At 48.3% G+C, this 16,866-nt stretch overlaps 1 protein-coding gene and 1 pseudogene across 1 annotated transcript; one reads left to right on the plus strand and one right to left on the minus strand.

Annotated features, from left to right (window-relative positions):
- Positions 1–1,184: 1,184 nt before the first annotated feature.
- Positions 1,185–13,991, minus strand: LOC122212768 (integrin beta-3-like). Its single transcript, XM_042926721.1, has 5 exons — positions 13,645–13,991; positions 12,380–12,480; positions 10,102–10,221; positions 4,267–4,433; positions 1,185–2,934 (listed from the first exon to the last, which is right to left on the minus strand). Exons 1-5 carry the CDS (start codon positions 13,974–13,976, stop codon positions 2,869–2,871), a joined length of 786 nt encoding a protein of 261 aa, XP_042782655.1. The 5' UTR covers positions 13,977–13,991; the 3' UTR covers positions 1,185–2,868.
- On the plus strand, positions 11,018–11,172 carry LOC122212769 (annotated as a pseudogene).
- Positions 13,992–16,866: the final 2,875 nt, after the last annotated feature.

The following is a 16,866-nucleotide window of genomic DNA, read 5'->3' on the forward strand; positions in this document are numbered from 1 at the left end:
TGTCAGGAGCATCCCAAGCTTCCCATTACTATCCACACACCCTGAGACTGAACATAAATTCTCTCCAGATGAGCTGAGCACAAATAAATAACTTCTTTGGGCTGTGCTGATACCAAAATACTATTTAGATGTTCACCCTACGTGATGCCCAAACTGACTGCCATTTGCTGTCTTGCGAACGCAGCTACAGGTTCTCCCCGCATACAAAGAGTATTGGTCTTTTTTTTTTTTTTTAATCTTTATTTATTTTTGAGAGAGCGTGAACAGAGAAGGAACAGAGAGAGAGGGAGACACAGAATCCGAAGCAGGCTCCAGGCTCTGAGCTGTCAGCACAGAGACTGATGTGGGGCTGGAACTCACGAAATGTGAGTTCATGACCTCAGCCAAAGTCAAACACCTAACTGAACCACCCGGCGCCTTTTTAAAGCCTAGGAGTCTCTTTCCAGAAGCTCAAAGAGTCCTACTGATTTTTTCATCCTTTAAATATATGTTCTTCCTCCTTTGATATAGTGTCTTCATATAAACCATCTTATCTAAAGAAAAGGTCCAACTACTGCTTTAATGGACTCTTGTCTCAGTAGCCAAAGGGTATAGTTAGGTTCTAAACTTCTTGGATTCATTATCGACCCTCCCCTCCCCCATTTACCCCTCTACTGTACTACCATCCCTTTCAGTAAAGAGTAATCCATGGGTGAGACAAGGCTCAGTCATTTGCCCTACTCCTAATTCCAAGGCTTATTCTCAGTGTTAACACACGAATACAGAATACACATTTCAGCTACTTCTTAATGGATTCCTCTCCCTTATATGTGGATGCAAACGTGTGCAAAGTGAGCTAAGGAATAATAAACTAAGTGGAGCTTAAGTGCTACATTAGGAAATGTGACTGCTAACAAACATTGGAGAAGGGGCTCTAAGAGAGGACAGAATGAGGCTTTTTCATTGAGAAAGGTGATGTGGAATGACATCTGCTCTTGCAAAAGCTGGTCTCTCAGATCTCCCAACTTAACAAAAAAAGTAGTATCAACATCTCATGGAATCTTGACTGTATGTCTGATGCCACAGTAAATCCCAGCATCTCAGATTATCAATATTGAAAGACACCTTCCAGACTGGCTGGTCCAAACTATCATTTTTCAAACTAGAAAACTGAGCCCCGAAGGGAAGGAAGAGAGGCTTGCCTTAATTAAGGGTAAAACTTCCTCAGCTGCAACAATGAGGCCAGGACTTACATTTTCTGATCGTCAGACCACTGTCTATAGCTCTTTCCTTTTTCTTGATGAATGGGGGGTGAGGGTGGTTGTTAATGTTTAGACCAATGTGAACACCAAGGAAGCAACTGCTAGGAGAAAAGAACCACTTGTACCCCTCCTGCTCAGAATGGCCCAGCATGCCCGTGGGGCCATCCCCACAGGCTCCCAGGATGAGAGAGCCCCTACAGATCCAGCAAATGGGCAGCAACTCCCTATGAATGATGCCAAGTGGGAGGGTCTGTATCCATCCCAAGTCTATGTGGGGTTGTTTGTTTGTTTTTAAATATGCTCCTTCCTCCTCAAATAAAACTACAAAATATAATGCAAATGTGTTTCTGTACATGTTCCTTTAGATTAAGCAAGCCTCATCATGGTTTCAGGTGACCCAATGAGAAAAATAAAATAAAATTGCACTTGTGGCCTCTCAGATTAAAGACTGAGTTAAAATGAGGTTGCCCAGCCCGTAGGAGAATAGGCCACACACGCTGATACAACTGGCCCATCATTCTAAATGTGGCACATATGCCCAGCAGACTCAGAGACCCATGGGAATGATTCCTTCACAAGACAGCCAAGAGGTAGATAAGTGCAATCAGCCCCATGGATGGATGTAGCACACAGAAGCACCAGATTGGGTGTAGGGGCGGGGGGGTGCCTTGGACAAGGGGCAGAGGGCCTGAAGGGTGGGGCCAGATCTCTGGCTCTCATCACAGCACTCTCCCTGGGAGGAAAAGCGTCCGGTCATGAAAGAAATTCCCAGTATGTAGCAAATGTCTACAGCAGTGAGAGTGTAGACGTAGCAGGTAAAGAGGTGATGCTGGTCTAAGGGTAACACGCGTCCTCCAATCGAACTTCTAGGGTGGGGTGCCAAGGAGACAAATGTGAAGGGTGATGATTATGAACTGGGGGACTCTGGCACATTCATCCAGGCCATGCATGACCCCTGAGTGGCCTTCCCATCCTCACTCCCAACAGAATTGCTGGCAAGGGCTCCCCTTGTGAGAGAACCATACTGGATTGAGGGGACAGCAAAAGACATAGGCAACTCCGATGGCTGCTCTTGCTTCTGATTTCTCCGTCAGCCTGAGGGAAGGCAAAGGAGATCAAAGTCCAGATGACACGACAAGGCTGCGGAGCCCAGCATTTGCTATCAGAGCTGCTGAGCGTCGGACCCAAGAACCGTCAACTCAAGGCAGAGTCAAGGCCCCTTCCTCTGGAACGAGAGGCTCAGCCCTGCCCTTCTCTTCGGGAGAAATGGCCGGAAAAGGAAAGCTGGCTTCTCAGTGAGGTAATGAACAGTACCTGCTCAGCTACGTGGGTCACCCTAAGGTTAAGCAGGAAGGATCCCTGAAGGAGGCATTCTGCGGACAAAGGCTGAGGAGCTCCACGTGTCTGGACACACCTCAAGTTTTAAATTACACACTCCCCCACATGCAGCACACTCACGCGCACACACGCACAGAGACCCACACCTCCACATACTGACATTCTTGTAACCCACCCCACTCCCAGCCCCCGATCCTGCCCCACGGATTTCGTTCCCTGTAAACATGACAGCAGATGTGTCCACAATTCTGGGACAGCCTGACAGTGAACTGAGGATGACTGCTTGTCATTAAGTGCCCCGGTAGGTGATGTTGGTGAAGGTGGATGTGGCCTCTTTATACAGTGGGTTGTTGGCCTGCGGAGAGAACAGAAATGTGTCTTACAGTGAATTCCTCAATTCTTCCCTGCCCTCAATGATTACATTTCGCCTGAAGAGTTTACCCAAGACACCTTTCTCCGGGCTACACCATCCATGAATCGCTTAATGCTCATTGTAACCCCATATTCGCTCCTGAGATGGGAGTGGGTAGGAAATAAGAGGAGAGAGAAAGTGGAATGCCATTGTGCTGCTGTTTCGAAGGGGTTGAATTCAACCCATTACTTTTTGGTGATCCCCAAACACCTCAGTACCACTTGTAGCCAGTATCTATTTCCTGCTTCTCTCCTGAACTCTCTCTTTTGCCCTTCTCCAATTTTTTTTTCTTTTGTTGTGACTATGCTGGCGGATGCGGGCAGAGACGAGAAATGTAGCAGGTGGTAGCTGAAACAGAGAGGATAGCTTTCACTCAAAATAATTTTAATTTGTTCTCATCTCATCCTTCCAAGCGCTACCCACTGTCATGTTAGCAGGAAAAAATAAGACCCTCACTGGGTTGCCCAAATTATTTTCTAACAAAAAGTGATAAATCCCATAAGATCTGGCCGTCTTTAGGAGTCCCATTTCAAGAAATACAACACATTCTCATGTGCCGCTGAGATTCCAGATTTCTACACTGTACGAACAGAAACATCTCAAGTTTCTTGGGACCCTTGAGTACCAAGGCCTGAGGTGACCATCAAATGAGAACAAACTTTCAGCCTCCCGCTTGACATTCATGGACTCAAACAGCCATTTTGGAAGGTCCAGAAAAAAAAGTCAGAATGTGGAAGATGAGCCAAAGGAGAACAGAGCAAAATTAAGTATATAGAAAGTTCTCAATAGATGCTTGATTGAATGCAATCAGAATAAATTGCAGAGAGGATATGTTTTAAGAGGCTGGCCCAAAGAGTCATTTCTATCATAACTTGATTCTCTCCCACAATTGGGCAAGCTGTTGAACGTCTCTGTGCTCAGTTTTCTTATCTACAAACTGGCAATAATAACGTTCCCCACCCCCCATCATTTGTCCTGTCTTCCTCAATTAGAGAATATGTTTCCTTTTGATTATGTCAGTGTCCAGAGCAGAGCTGGGCCCTACCTGTACTCAGTCAGTTCTCACCTATGGGACCTATGGTCACTGTGTGGCAGTGAGAGACTCAGGTGGTTTTCAGGAATAATAAAGACAACAGGACCATCTCCCAATTTCCACAACAGAGACTAACTGGGAAATTATGGTGCTGGCTGAACCTGGCTCCCCTAAGTACCTACTATTTCCAGTTGAGGCTCTCAAACCAATGACTTAAGAAAATGCCCAGCCCCGACTCTTACTGTGTCCCATTTTGCTCTGGCTCGCTCTTCCTCAAATTTAGCAAACTCCTTCCGGTCATGGATGGTGATGAGGAGCTTCCAGATGAGCAGAGTAGCAAGGCCGATGAGCAAAATGGCCCCCATCACTGAGAGTAGGACCACCAGGATGTCAGGACCCTTGGGACACTCTGTCAGGAGAGAGCACAGAGCAGGGACGTTGTAAAGGCAACCTGACCAAGTAAGAAATTACTAGAAATCTCTCTGAGGGAAACAGGGCTTACAAAATAAATCAAAATTTTTAAAGGGGGGGGGAGCACCAATATTTAAGACAGCAATAATCTGTCCTGAGTAGTTTAAATTAGAGGTCATAAGCAGGTCACCCCCGGTAGAATCTAACCTACTCAAGTGTTTATTAAAAAGTTGATTTTATGTTAACTCTACTGGATTTAAAACAAAAGCTTGACTAAATTTTTATTTTGTTGGCAGCATGGAATAATCAGGAGATTATCCCCCTAAAACTTCAGATTCTTCTTCTTCCCTTTAAAAACATGAATAAATAGAGGCGCCTGGGTGGCTCAGTCGGTTGAGCGTCTGACTTCGGCTCAGGTCATGATCTCACACTTTGTGGGTTCGAGCCCCGCATCAGGCTCTGTGCTGACTGCTTGCTCAGAGGCTGGAGCCTGCTTCAGATTCTGTGTCTCCTTCTCTCTCTGCCCCTCCCCTGCTCACGCTTTGTCTCACTCTGTTTCTCAAAAATAAATAAAAGTGAAAAAAAAATTTTTTAAACATAAATAAAAAGGTCTGGAAACACTGCACCCACAGGGCAGCTCTGGTTAGATGTGAGTAGCTGCTGTCCCCTTTAGATGGGACACATTTTCTAGTTTGCCAGACTTGTCACCACCCTCTTTTCTCCACTAAACAGAGGCAACATGTTAACTTGTCATGGAGGCTGTGCTACTGTGGGTTCTGGAGCTAGACCGCCAGGGTTCGAATCCTGGCTGACAACTTACTTTGCTATGTGACCTTTGATAAACTATTTAACCTTTCTGGGTGTCTGTTTCCTATCTCTCCATGTTTAAAATGGAGAAAGTAATAGCACTGAATTCCAAAACTTATGAAGCATAGTTAAGTTAAATATATACTTTTAAAAATTGTTTTTAACGTTTATTTATTTTTGAGAGAGACAGAGCATGTATGGGGGAGGGGCAGAGAGACAGGGAGACACAGAATCCGAAGCAGGCTCCGGACTCCGAGCTGCCAGCACAGAGCCCAACGCGGGGCTCGATCTCACGAACTGTGAGATCATGACCTGAGCTGAAGTCGAACACCCACTGCGCCACCCAGGCACCCCAACTTATTTATTTTTTTAAGGATTATTTCTTTTTTAGAGAGAGAGAGAGAGAGTGCGCATGAGTGGGGGAGGAGCAGAGAGAGAGGGAGACACAGAATTTGAAGCAGGATCCAGGCTCTGAGCTGTCAGCACAGAGCCCAATAGGGGCTTGAACCCACGAACTGCAAGGTCGTGAGCTGAGCTGAAGTAGGACGCCTAACCAACTGAGCCACCCAGGCATCGGGCTCCATGCTGATCATGAAGCCTGCTTGGGATTCTCTCTCCCTCTCTCTCTGCCCCTCTCCCCAACTCGTGCATTCCCTCTCTCTCTCTCTCTCTCTCTCTCTCTCTCTCTCTCTCCCACAAAATAAATATTTAAAAAAAAAGAAACCTGTAAAAATAAACAAATAAGTTAAATATATTTAAAGAACTCAGAACACTGCCTAGCACAGACTCAGTGCTCAATAACTATCAGCTACCATTATTACTCGTGTTCTTGTTACACCTGTTTTCACTAATTTATTTACCTAGCTCCTTAGGCATTTGTATTTGTTTCTCTGGTTTGGATATGTACATCTCTGAGGGCTGGGAACCTAATGTCCTTGTTAGCACAGAGACCAGGAAGCCTGCCAACCCAGACAATATTTTGGGTTCCTTCCCAAAATATTTCGTCATCTTTAATCCTAACCCTATTGAAAGCCGACTTCCTGTTCAACCCTAGTCAACAACCAACACAGACAGAGGTGCATCACCCCTCTGAAGACCAAGCTGACTGTGCTCTGCAGAGCTCTGCTTCCCATAAACCACAGGTGTCTGATGGGTGACCTCACTCCAGTAACTTCTCAGGTGTTATGTAATTAGGTGTTTGAATATACGGGTATTGATGGGTCTGGAGAGGTGGTCATGCCTACTTTCCACACTGTCTCCCACCTTCTTCTCTAAACATACACCCTATGCTCACCACACATGACCCAAAAACAACCACCGATGCAGACCCAAGCTGGCTATTTCCCAAGCTACCAAATTATAACCTGTCTATAATTAAAGGAGCATCTGGAGAGAGGCTGTGAGGTTCCAGTGTCTGAGTTCCCAGGAGTGAAGGGCACCAGCTCTTCCGGGAACAACAATTATGAATTCTTGGGAAGAGAGGGCTGACCCTCAAACCTCAGAGTGAAATCTCTTCAATTCTGCATGTCAGTATGGGCAGGACAAGTAGAATGTCAAGAGGTCTTCAGGCAAAAACATCTATTAAGCATTTGTCCTGAAAGGAGTAGATGGCAGGATTCCCGGAAGAAGATGATGAGATCAGCTAGTCTCTAGAGAGCTCTCTCAGCCACGGTGATGAGGACCCATCGTGGAGACCCAAGGTCAGGAAAGACTGGGCAGGGCTGGCAGGTTTGACAAAAGCACAGGAAATCCAGTTAAACTTGAATTTCAGATAAACAATAATTTTTCAGCCTAAGTAGGTACTAAATGTTGAATGGGACATATTGTATTCGACGAGGCAACTCTATCTGGGAGTGATAAGGACCCAGCTCAGCGGAGCCCACTCCACATAGTAGGCTGAACACCACCCAGTCAAGGCCAAGCCCTTTGGCAGTGCTGTCTCTACTGCCTTGCAGTGGCCCAGCCCTTCAGGGAGACCATCCGCAAAGGCATGAGTTGGGGAAGAGAATGAGAATAATCCCCTCCTATGCTCTGGGACCTCAGATGACACATTCTGCACAAAGCCAGAACCCCTGAAAATAGTTGGGGGCGGTAGGTGAGAAGAGAGGTCAAATTCAGAATTCCAGGGCAACAAGATAGGGAATATGGGTCTGGGGTCCCATCTCCTCATGTGGAGGATGGAATCTACATCGGAAAAGCTACTCCACCCCCCACCCTGGGGGGTTATTTGTACCAGCTCAGGTTATCACCATCTTTCTGCCCCATAATTCCAAGTAGTGGATTCCATCTAAGAATATCAAGCCAAAAGATTTTGGTGTTACAGCAGAAGCACCTGCAAGGATTGTTATAGCAGAGATGAAGTAACGTTAAACCCCAAAGCAAGAACGTACTGCCCTTCAAAAATGAGAAAGCACAAAGGTGCAAATAGGGCGGGTGTGGAAAAATCCATGAAACGTGTTAACACAGGTGGGCGGGAAAGTGTGAGGGGTCATGGCCAAATAATCCACATGTGCTCCCCCACAGATACATACCCAGACTCTGCCCTCTCCCCTTCCCATGTCAGCTTTCCCTTGAGTCGCTAAATAAAATTAAGGTCATACCCTTTCCTTTACCTTCCTTCTCCCTTCTGAAGGGTGAGAGCCCTGGGAAAGGCAGGTGAACAATATCACGGTAGGGGCGCCATGCTCTCCGGTACCCATGCAGCCAGCAACACCCTGGCTGACCCGGATGTAGTAGAGCTTCTTTCCACTGTCACCCGCTTCCTTCTCCAAGCAGCCAAAGTTCTCCGAGCAGGTTATCAACATGTATGCAAGCCTGCCTGTCAACTCGAATAATCAGTCCTAGTAACTCATTCAAAACCCGTTTACTAAGTATCTTCTCTGTAGATGACTGAGCCAAGTATGGAGATATAACGATAGATAAGACAGATGGTTCGTGTGTTCGTGGGGCACGTGATCTACTGAGGGAGATGGGTGATTAAAGAAGCAAGTTAATGGTGGAATGAAGGCCCATCTAAGGGAAACACAGCTGCTCTGGGACTCAAACAGGAGCACCCAACCGAATCAGAAGAAAGGATGATGGAGGAGGTCTGAGAAGGCTCACTAGGGGAAGTGATGTGTCCAAAGCAGAGGCACTCAAATATTGGGGCGTCTCACAACTGCCAGGAGCACTATTCAAGAACACAGAGGCTGGGGACACCTGGGTGGCTCAGTCGGTTAAGTGTCTGACTTTGGCTCAGGTCATGATCTCACAGTTCATGGGTTCGAGCCCTGCGTTGGGCTCAGAGCCTGGAGCCTGCTTCGGATTCTGTGTCTCCCTCTCCCTCTGCCCCTCCCATCTTTCTCTCGACTCGTGCTCCATCTTTCTCTCAAAAAATGAATAAACATTTAAAAATGTAATAAAAAATCAAATAAAAAGAACATAGAGGCTCATGGAAGCAGCATGGGGCTCAGGACTCTCGATTTTTTAGCAAGGGGAACATAGAAAAGTTTGAGACCCACTTTCCTAAAGCAGGGGCCAGCAAGCTATTGTCTGGGAGCCCAATGTGGCTTGCCACCTGTCTTTCTAAATATACTTAGGCTTGTGCATTAAATATAGACTATGGCTGCCTTCCTGTTACAATGGCAGAGTAGTCATGGCAGAGACCACAAGGCCCACAAAGCCTAAAATATTTATTTTGAGAGAGAGAAAGCACGAGTGGGTGAGGGGCAGAGAGAGAGAGAGAGAGAGAGAGAGAGAGAGAATCCCAAGCAGGCTCCACACTGTCAGTGCGGAGCACAATGTGGGGCTCAAACCGATGAACCATGAGATCATGACCTGAGCTGAAATCAGGAGTCACACACCTAACCAACTGAGCCGCCCAGGTGCCGCCAAAGCCTAAAATATTTAACCCCTGGCCCTGAACAGAAAGTGTTTGCTGGACCCTGGTCTGAAGGAGGATTTGAAGAAATTTCTACAGCTGTAGGAATCAACTGACGAGCAACCAACTGACTTAGTCTCTGCCTTCAGACATTGTTCCTTCACTCATAGAAGCTCCTGTCTACCCCCCGCCTTGGCACAGCCCTTGTCCCTCAGCAGTATCACTATCAATTTACATGTCCCTCTCCCCCTGGCCTGTGAGTGCCACATCTGCTTGATTTATTGTTATATTCCCAGCACCTAGTCTACTGGCTGATATACAATAAGTACTCGAAAATATTTTGTAGTGATTCATCGCTTCGTCTGTTGTGTAAGAGAAAGGAAGGAGACGGGGGTGGTAAGGGGAAGAGAGCTAATCTACTACACTGGATGGCGACAAACCTGTGGTTGGTCTGTGTATGACGGATGAGCTCCTCCTGCTTCCAGAAGGCTGTGAGAGCAAGCACTATCTTTTCAGTGCTCAGAACACCTTGGCTTGGTGCCTCAAAGCCAGTACTGTGTCTCATGGTGACCCTGGTAAGGTCAACACCTCAAAGCATCAGGCCTTCCTCTGAAGCAGCGAACAGGTTGCCCTTGGCAACCACCTGACCTTAAGTGGAGCGGATGCTGAAGAGTCCCAGACTTTAAATTCCTCACTTCTTAATACTGTCACCTCAAAAAAATGCCAGGATGTATTTTGTCCCTTCGTGGGATCCATATCTACCTTCTTCCTTTCCTTACTCACCTTCTTTTTCTGCCTCCTCAATTAGCAAGTCACTTTCTCACAAAGATTGGTATTTAAATATCTCCCACCCCCAGATGACAGGCCCTAACTTACCACTTGTAAGGTAGTCTTAACTTGGCTGTTCTGTGTAAGAGGCGCAATGGGTGGAAATTGCTGCCTAACGTGGCTCTCCCTCTCCCTATAGGTGCAGTGTCAGGGGCCCTGGCGGTTCACGTACCTGGCTCCTCTACCACATAGAGAATGGACTTTCCACTGGAGTCTTCATAGTACTGGAATCTGACAACACAGTCATCTTCATTCTTGTACGTGCAGTTCGCTGCATCCTTGCCAGTATCCTCTGAGGAAGGGGAAAATATGGGAGAGTGAAAAACAAGGCAATTCCTGGAAGACGGGGCCATCCCCAAACCCCAGTCATGGGACTTCTGAGAAAGTATGCAACAGGAAACCCTATGCCTGACATTAGGCAAGATGCCTAGACTTGAGATGGCTGTTGTGCCTGGCAATTGCCTCTAGATGACCCTCGCTGCTGAATTTTGTCCCTCCCAGACCCTTTTTGGTTCGTATTCCTTCCCTTGGAAGGGACATGACAGAACACATGACACAGTGTGATTCAAAGCCTGGCTCTACCACCTGTCAGCTGCGTAATATTGGGGAAGTTACTTGACCTCATTGGCTCTTTCTTCATCTATGAAAGGAAAAGGATAACCCACCTCACAACACTGGTAGAGAACTAAATGATGTCAAGTGAACAGTACCTAATAGAGAAGGGTGTTCCCTTCCCTCTCTTTCCTTTCCCTCCTGGCTCAACTATTCTCAATAGTTTGTTGGCAAAGCCCTTACATTTCTTCCGTTTCTGCGTCTGATCCAGTGTTCCTCTCCAGAGCCAGCCTCTCTTCTCTGACTCCCATCACTTTTTTGTAGGCTTCACCCCTTCTAATTCTGAAGCCTCTTATTCTGACAGGGAAACTATAGGTGCCCCTCTATCATTTGCACCACGTCCTATAGTGATGCAACCAGACAGGTAAAACTGACACACGATGATGTTAAGCAAATGCACCAAGATCACAACACAAGTACGTGATGGAACAGAACTAAAACAGGAGTCTCAGAGCACACCAGACTTGAACTCAATGATTGTTTCTCGGCCTTTTGGCTAAGATCAAGTGTAGTATCAGACTTGAACTCAATGAGCCGCCCGAAAACTAGTGGTATAAGAGTACAGTGGAAAGAGTAAGGATTTCCAGATTCATTCTAAGCTTAACTTGTTCGGGCAAGTTATGTAGCTTTCCTGAGATTCAGTTTCCTCATCTGCAAAATGAAGATAACAACAGTACCACAGTTCTACTCTACTAGGTGGCTGAGAAAAAGACAAGATCATGTGTATGAAAAGATACTTGCCTAACTTTTATAAGTTACACAATTCCATACAAACAAGCATGTATCTTTATGATTATCATGGCACGGGGGTGGGGGTAAGAGAAATACTTTCAACTAACCTGAGATTCCCCTCTGGTCTAGGTAATAAAAACATCTCACATCTCTCTCAGCAGTCTTGCCCGCCTGAGCTAATCACAGCATACCGATTCTCCTCAGGAGGAAAAGCCGTCTCTTCAAACTCAATCCCCAAATCATGCCCCTCACCCCCCCCCCCCACCAGCCCCACTTCTGATATTAGCCAAAGGATCCAGAGAGCTGACCCTTTTCTGTAACACCCCAAGCCAGAAGCCGACTGACTGGCTGTGTCTCACTGTGGCTCTCACTGAAAACATGTTTCCTGCCTTCGTGAGAGACAGCTATCTCAGGAGAGATTGCCATCTCCCTAGACCAACCAATGCCTAGCTGACCCAGATAACATCAGATGTGCTGACAGCAACAAAGATTATCCCCTTTTTGGTCAAGGTGAAATTCAAACTACAATGACTGCAGGCAAGAGTTTTGCTCACCACTGTATTTTTATCTGTCTTATTCTAGGAAGGGCTCCAGAGAGCCAAAAAAGGCTACAGCATTATGATTTTAGCTAAAATCCATAAGGGTGAAGGTTTCCCTCCAAACCAGCAGAGCAGTATGCCTGGGCATTGCTGAACACTCTCAGTTAAGTAAACTCAGTAAATGGTTACTAGCCTCCTAAACTGACATCACCTAGCCTAGGTTTCTTCATCCGTAAAATGGGATGCATTGTCTTCCTCTCCCTGGGGAGGTCAAGTTAGGGTTGATTTCTACATACTTTAAAAGTTATCTGTAGGGTCTTGCTGAGTCTGTGGGTGCCGGGAAGCAGCAGAATGGGGAGGGACTGTGGAACAAATTAGCAGAGGGCACAAGAGGACTCAGGGAAGCTGGCCTTTATTAAGTGCCTAGTGTGCATCAGGTCTGTACAACATGCCTTTGAGGCAGGGATTACTCTTCCATTTTACTGATGAGACATAGACACGTTTTGGGATCAACTGAAAACTTCAGCAGCCGCATATGTGCACAATTCTAAGACATGCTGAACTTACTGAGCTCCTTCACAGGCTCAATCTCATCACGACAGTAACGGCTGCAGGTATTTTCTTTATGTAGGTCTCCTCGGTCAAATTTCTTACACTCCACACACTTCCTAAAAGAGAGACGACACAGAGATTAAGACAAGGGAGGAGAGGGACGCCTGGGTGGCTCAGTCAGTTAAGCATCCGACTTCGGCTCAGGTCATGATCTCGCCGTCTTCGAGTTCGAGCCCTGTGAGTTTGAGCCCTGCGTCAGGCTCTGCGCTGACAGCTCAGAGTCTGGAGTCTGTTTGAGATTCTATGTGTCCCTCTCTCTGCCCCTCCCCAATTGCACTCTGTCTCTCTCTCTCTCTCTCAAAAATAAACAAACAAAAAAGACGAGAGAGGAGCAAACCTACGTGTGTGTCAGTCCAGCTCTGACATCCACACACCAGAAAGCTGCCCCACCTTGGAAAACAAACACCGAAACAAAAACCCCTGTAAGACAATTCTGGGGGACCCAGAGGGTCGGGTCTGGAGTTCAGGGGTGGGAGTTCCTCCTCACCCAGAGGCAGGGCCTGGCAGGCAGAAGGCCCCAGTCCCCTCATTAAACTTCTTCATGTCCCATCCGAGAGTGTGACAGGAGGTAAGGCGTGTGCCACTTCGAGGAGCCTTAAAGGCAGAACCGGTCATGTAATCTGGGGACCCAGCACAAAAGAAGATGTCAGGCCCCTTGTTCAAAAATCCCTAAGCATTACAAGACAGTGCCAGCAGAGCGGTAAACCAAGCATGGGGCCCTTCTAAGCACAGGGCTCTGTACAAATGCACAGGTTGCATGCCTATGAGCCCAGCCCTGCTGAAAGTGGCAAGAGAAATGGCAGGAGCTTCCCCTGACCCCAGATGAGTGGAGTTTGTACTAGCGAACATCTCCTGTTTCACAGAATCCTTCATAACTCCAGCCCAACTCTCCCACACGATCGGAACATGAGAACGTTCCCCAGAAGTTCCCTGGTTTAGCCTTCCTCCCAACTCAGGGATTCAGGATGCCATCCCAGGAGAGGGGTTTCTCCAACTGGAGTCCAGCGGGTGCTACTTTGGCCCCTGCATGGTTGGCTCTCCCTCCCTCTTTGCCCAAACTTTTCCGTGGGAAGAGGAAAGCTAGCCTCTTAGCTGCAGCGGACGCCTCCTCCTGAAGCTTTGGTGAGTAAGAACCTGGAGGGTTGGGGATTCTAGCCTGGGGGACCCCCTCCCTCCTTCTAGCACCCGACTGGCTCCAACTCACTTCTCTGCCCACTCACTTCTTAAAGGTGCAGGCGTCAGGGCAGGTGGGGCACTTCTCACAGGTGTCCCCGTAGGAGCCGGGCTGGATGCACTTGCAGCTGCCGCACTTACACTCGCCCCGGCCGCTGCACAGCAGCCCGTTGCTGGACATGCAGGTGTCGGTGCGCGCGGTGCAGTTGCAGTAGAAGCCGGTCCAGTCGGAGTCACACAGACAGTCCCCACAGCTGCACTGGCCGTGACCTGAAAGCACACAGCCCGAGGGGGCGGGCAGCAGGTGAGGGGCCCCAACCCGTGGCTCAGCCTGCTCTCCAGCTTTACCCTCATCCACCCTCCTCCCACGGCCACTCATTAACACCCCACGGAAGCGTCACCACCTTCTATCCTTCTAGCCTCACGCTGCTAGCTCTGCCTTGACGCCCTTTCGTCCTGTGATCGCTACCAAACTCCCACTTACCTTTCGAAGCTCAACTCAAAAGTTCCTTCCCCTCCATAACCTTTTCTGACCTCCCCGGAGCAAATTGTCTACTACGTGTTCTCCCAGCACTTACATATGCCTCTATTTTAACCCTCATGACCAGCCCATTTGCTTGCCTATCTGTTTCTCTTTCTAGATTTTGAGCTCCACAGTGAGAGAGGACATATCAATTTGTCCGTCGGCAGGGATTAGCGTAACGTCTGAAATACAGTAGGCATGCAATTAATGTTTCTTTATCCATTTATGCAACAAATATTTATTGAGCTCACACTGGGCACTGGAGATTCGGCAGTGAATGAGACAGGAAAGGTCCCTATTACCGTGGAGCTTATGTCCTAGTTAAGTTCCTGGGTAGGGTGCCTGGTGGCTCAGTTGGTTAAGCATCTGACTCTTGATTTCAGCTCAGGTCATGATCTCACGGTTTGGTTAGTGAGGTCAAGCCCTGCATCAGGCTCTGGGCTGACAGCCTGGAGCCTGCTTGGGATTCTCTCTCTCCCTCTCTCTCTCTCTCACACACAAAATAAGTAAATAAACATTAAAAAAGAAAAAAAAATCCTGGGAACCACACACACATTCACCAGCATGTGCCCTGTGTTGTATCATCACAGTACTGCAGAGAGCCATCAGCCCTAGTAGGAAAGACCTACTCACTTTACTGCATGAATGTAGGAATGGGAAAGAGAGATTGGGGTAGGGGGTAGATTGGTTAAATGCAGGTGTTAACTCTCAGTGCTACATCCCCCTAATCACTTAACAAGGCTTGAAAACTTGGCTCTCCCAAACTCAGAAGAAAGGGTGACTCATTCTCAAGGATTCCGAATCAGGAAGAAGTGGATGAATAATAAAAATCTGACTGTTAATCAGAGGAAAGGCAGGGAGCCAAGGGGAAGTAACCTCAACGGGTCTCAAAATCATGTCACTGTGTGAGCGGATGGGCCCCAAGATGGTGGAGGAGAGCGAGGTGCATAGGCTCAAACAGACACTAGCTGGCATCTTCTGCTCCCCAGGGACCCCAGTGGGTCTGACTAGAGGCCCTTGGTCAATGAGTCTCTCTGCCAGTGATCCTAGCACCATCCTCTATTCAAGACTCAGACACACCTTTGCTGCCTTGGAAAGAGATGTCTGCTTCTTTCTGGATGGCAAACATAAGGTCAGCTGCCCCAGCTCCAAATATCTGGAGAGTAGAGCCCGCTCCACCCGGAGGCAAAGGGAATGGTCTTGTGTAACCTTTGTCCACCAGTCATTGGCCCAGGTCTGAGGGCAAGACAGCTCCTGTCAGCTGAAGATAATTCCAAGGAAGGGGCAGCTGTGAGCCATTATCAGCAGCCCTAACAGCAGCTGGAGGGGCCCCACAGTGTCTACTACAAGCAGCTTTCAGTGATGGCTCCCGAACAGGGAAAGGCAGACGCCACAGAGGTCTGGCAGCACCCGGAGGCCTCCGCCTCCTCAGAAACCCTTGTCCCATAGTGTTTCCTTTGTGAGGCCAAACAAAGTAACCTTTGAGAAGATGGTCTGCCAGGCCAGCCACGGAGCGAGGCTGGAAGTAGAGTGGCGGGCCGGAGCCGGCAGGCCGAGCCCGAGCCCTGGCAGGGTCAGCCCTCAGAAGGAAGCTACAGTGCGGTAATGTCACAGGACTGGCATCCCTCCAGCAAAAGGGTGGCTGAGCCTGGGTTCACAGCAAAGTCAGAGGAGGAGGGTGAGAAATGAAGAGAGAGTGTAAGAAAGAGGAGGGAAATAGAAACGAAGGCAGCAGGGGAGGGGTGGAGATGAGGGAGGGGGAGGGGTAAGGGAGGAGCAAGTATTTTAGGTCAGAGGGAATGACCTCTCCCTATAGAGCGTGACTCCCAGGCCGATGTCAGCCCCACTCCTCCCTGCCTTATGAGCCGACCCTTTGTCTGACATCCTACTTCCTCCATGAAGCCACCCAGGCCTCCTCTGTTCACACTGGGTCTCTCTCCAGGAGACTCCTATAACATTCCCCAGGGACAACTCACTTCTTTTCTTTAATTTTTTAAAAATGTTTTATTTATTTTTGAGAGACAGAGTGAGAGTGGGTGGAGGGGCAGAGAGAGGGGAAGACACAGAATCGGAAGCAGGCTCCAGGCTCTGAGCTGTCAACACAGAGCCCAACGCGGGGCTCAAACTCACAAACCACGAGATCATGACCTGAGCCGAAGTTGGACGCTTAACCAACTGAGCCACCGAGGCGCCCCAAGGACGCCTCACTTCTAAGATCTGGCACGTTCTGCCTCATGTTGTGAATTATCCTCAGGTAAGTTAATTAAGGGCAAAACTGTCTTATTCATGCCTCCCTATCCCACAACACTACAGCACAGAACCTGGCTCAGGGGTGTCTGATCAATCTATGCTCATGGATGTCCCTCGGGGAGAAGGATGAGTCCCTCGGGGAGTCCCTCGGGGAGAAGGATGCACTCCCTGATGTTGCCGAAGGAAGTGCTGATAACAGATGACCACAAAAGACCATGCCTCCAGCGGGGAGGGGGAAGGCCAGAGGCTGGGGAAATGGCTAAGTCATAGCATGCCCCCCTCGTGAGCCACTGCTTGCAGCAAAGAACAGACCAGGCCAGCAGCCCAGGGAAGAGACAATGGTGAACTGGTCTACAAACTGAGTGGTCAGGAATCACGCATGCCCCCTGTTCACCCGTGTGGACTGAGCGCCTGGCACAGAACAGGTGCTCAATAAGTGTGTGTCCCTGAGCATCCGTCACTGGGGAGTGTGACGGCAGCACCACAGGATCCAGAC

Source organism: Panthera leo, assembly GCF_018350215.1.
Source record: "Panthera leo isolate Ple1 chromosome E1 unlocalized genomic scaffold, P.leo_Ple1_pat1.1 chrE1_random_Un_scaffold_49, whole genome shotgun sequence".
NCBI classification, from domain to species: Eukaryota; Metazoa; Chordata; class Mammalia; order Carnivora; family Felidae; genus Panthera; species Panthera leo.

Bases quoted from the DNA above. Each gene is read 5' to 3' on its own strand.
- LOC122212768 (XM_042926721.1), bottom strand. From the start codon at position 13,976: ATGAGTGGCCGTGGGAGGAGGGTGGATGAGGGTAAAGCTGGAGAGCAG. The intron at 12,481-13,644 runs GTGAGTGGGCAG...TCTCTCTTTTAG, and splicing joins GACGCCTGCACCTTTAAGAA to GAAGTGTGTGGAGTGTAAGA. The intron at 10,222-12,379 runs GTAAGTTCAGCA...CCCCTTCCTCAG, and splicing joins TGAGCCTGTGAAGGAGCTCA to AGGATACTGGCAAGGATGCA.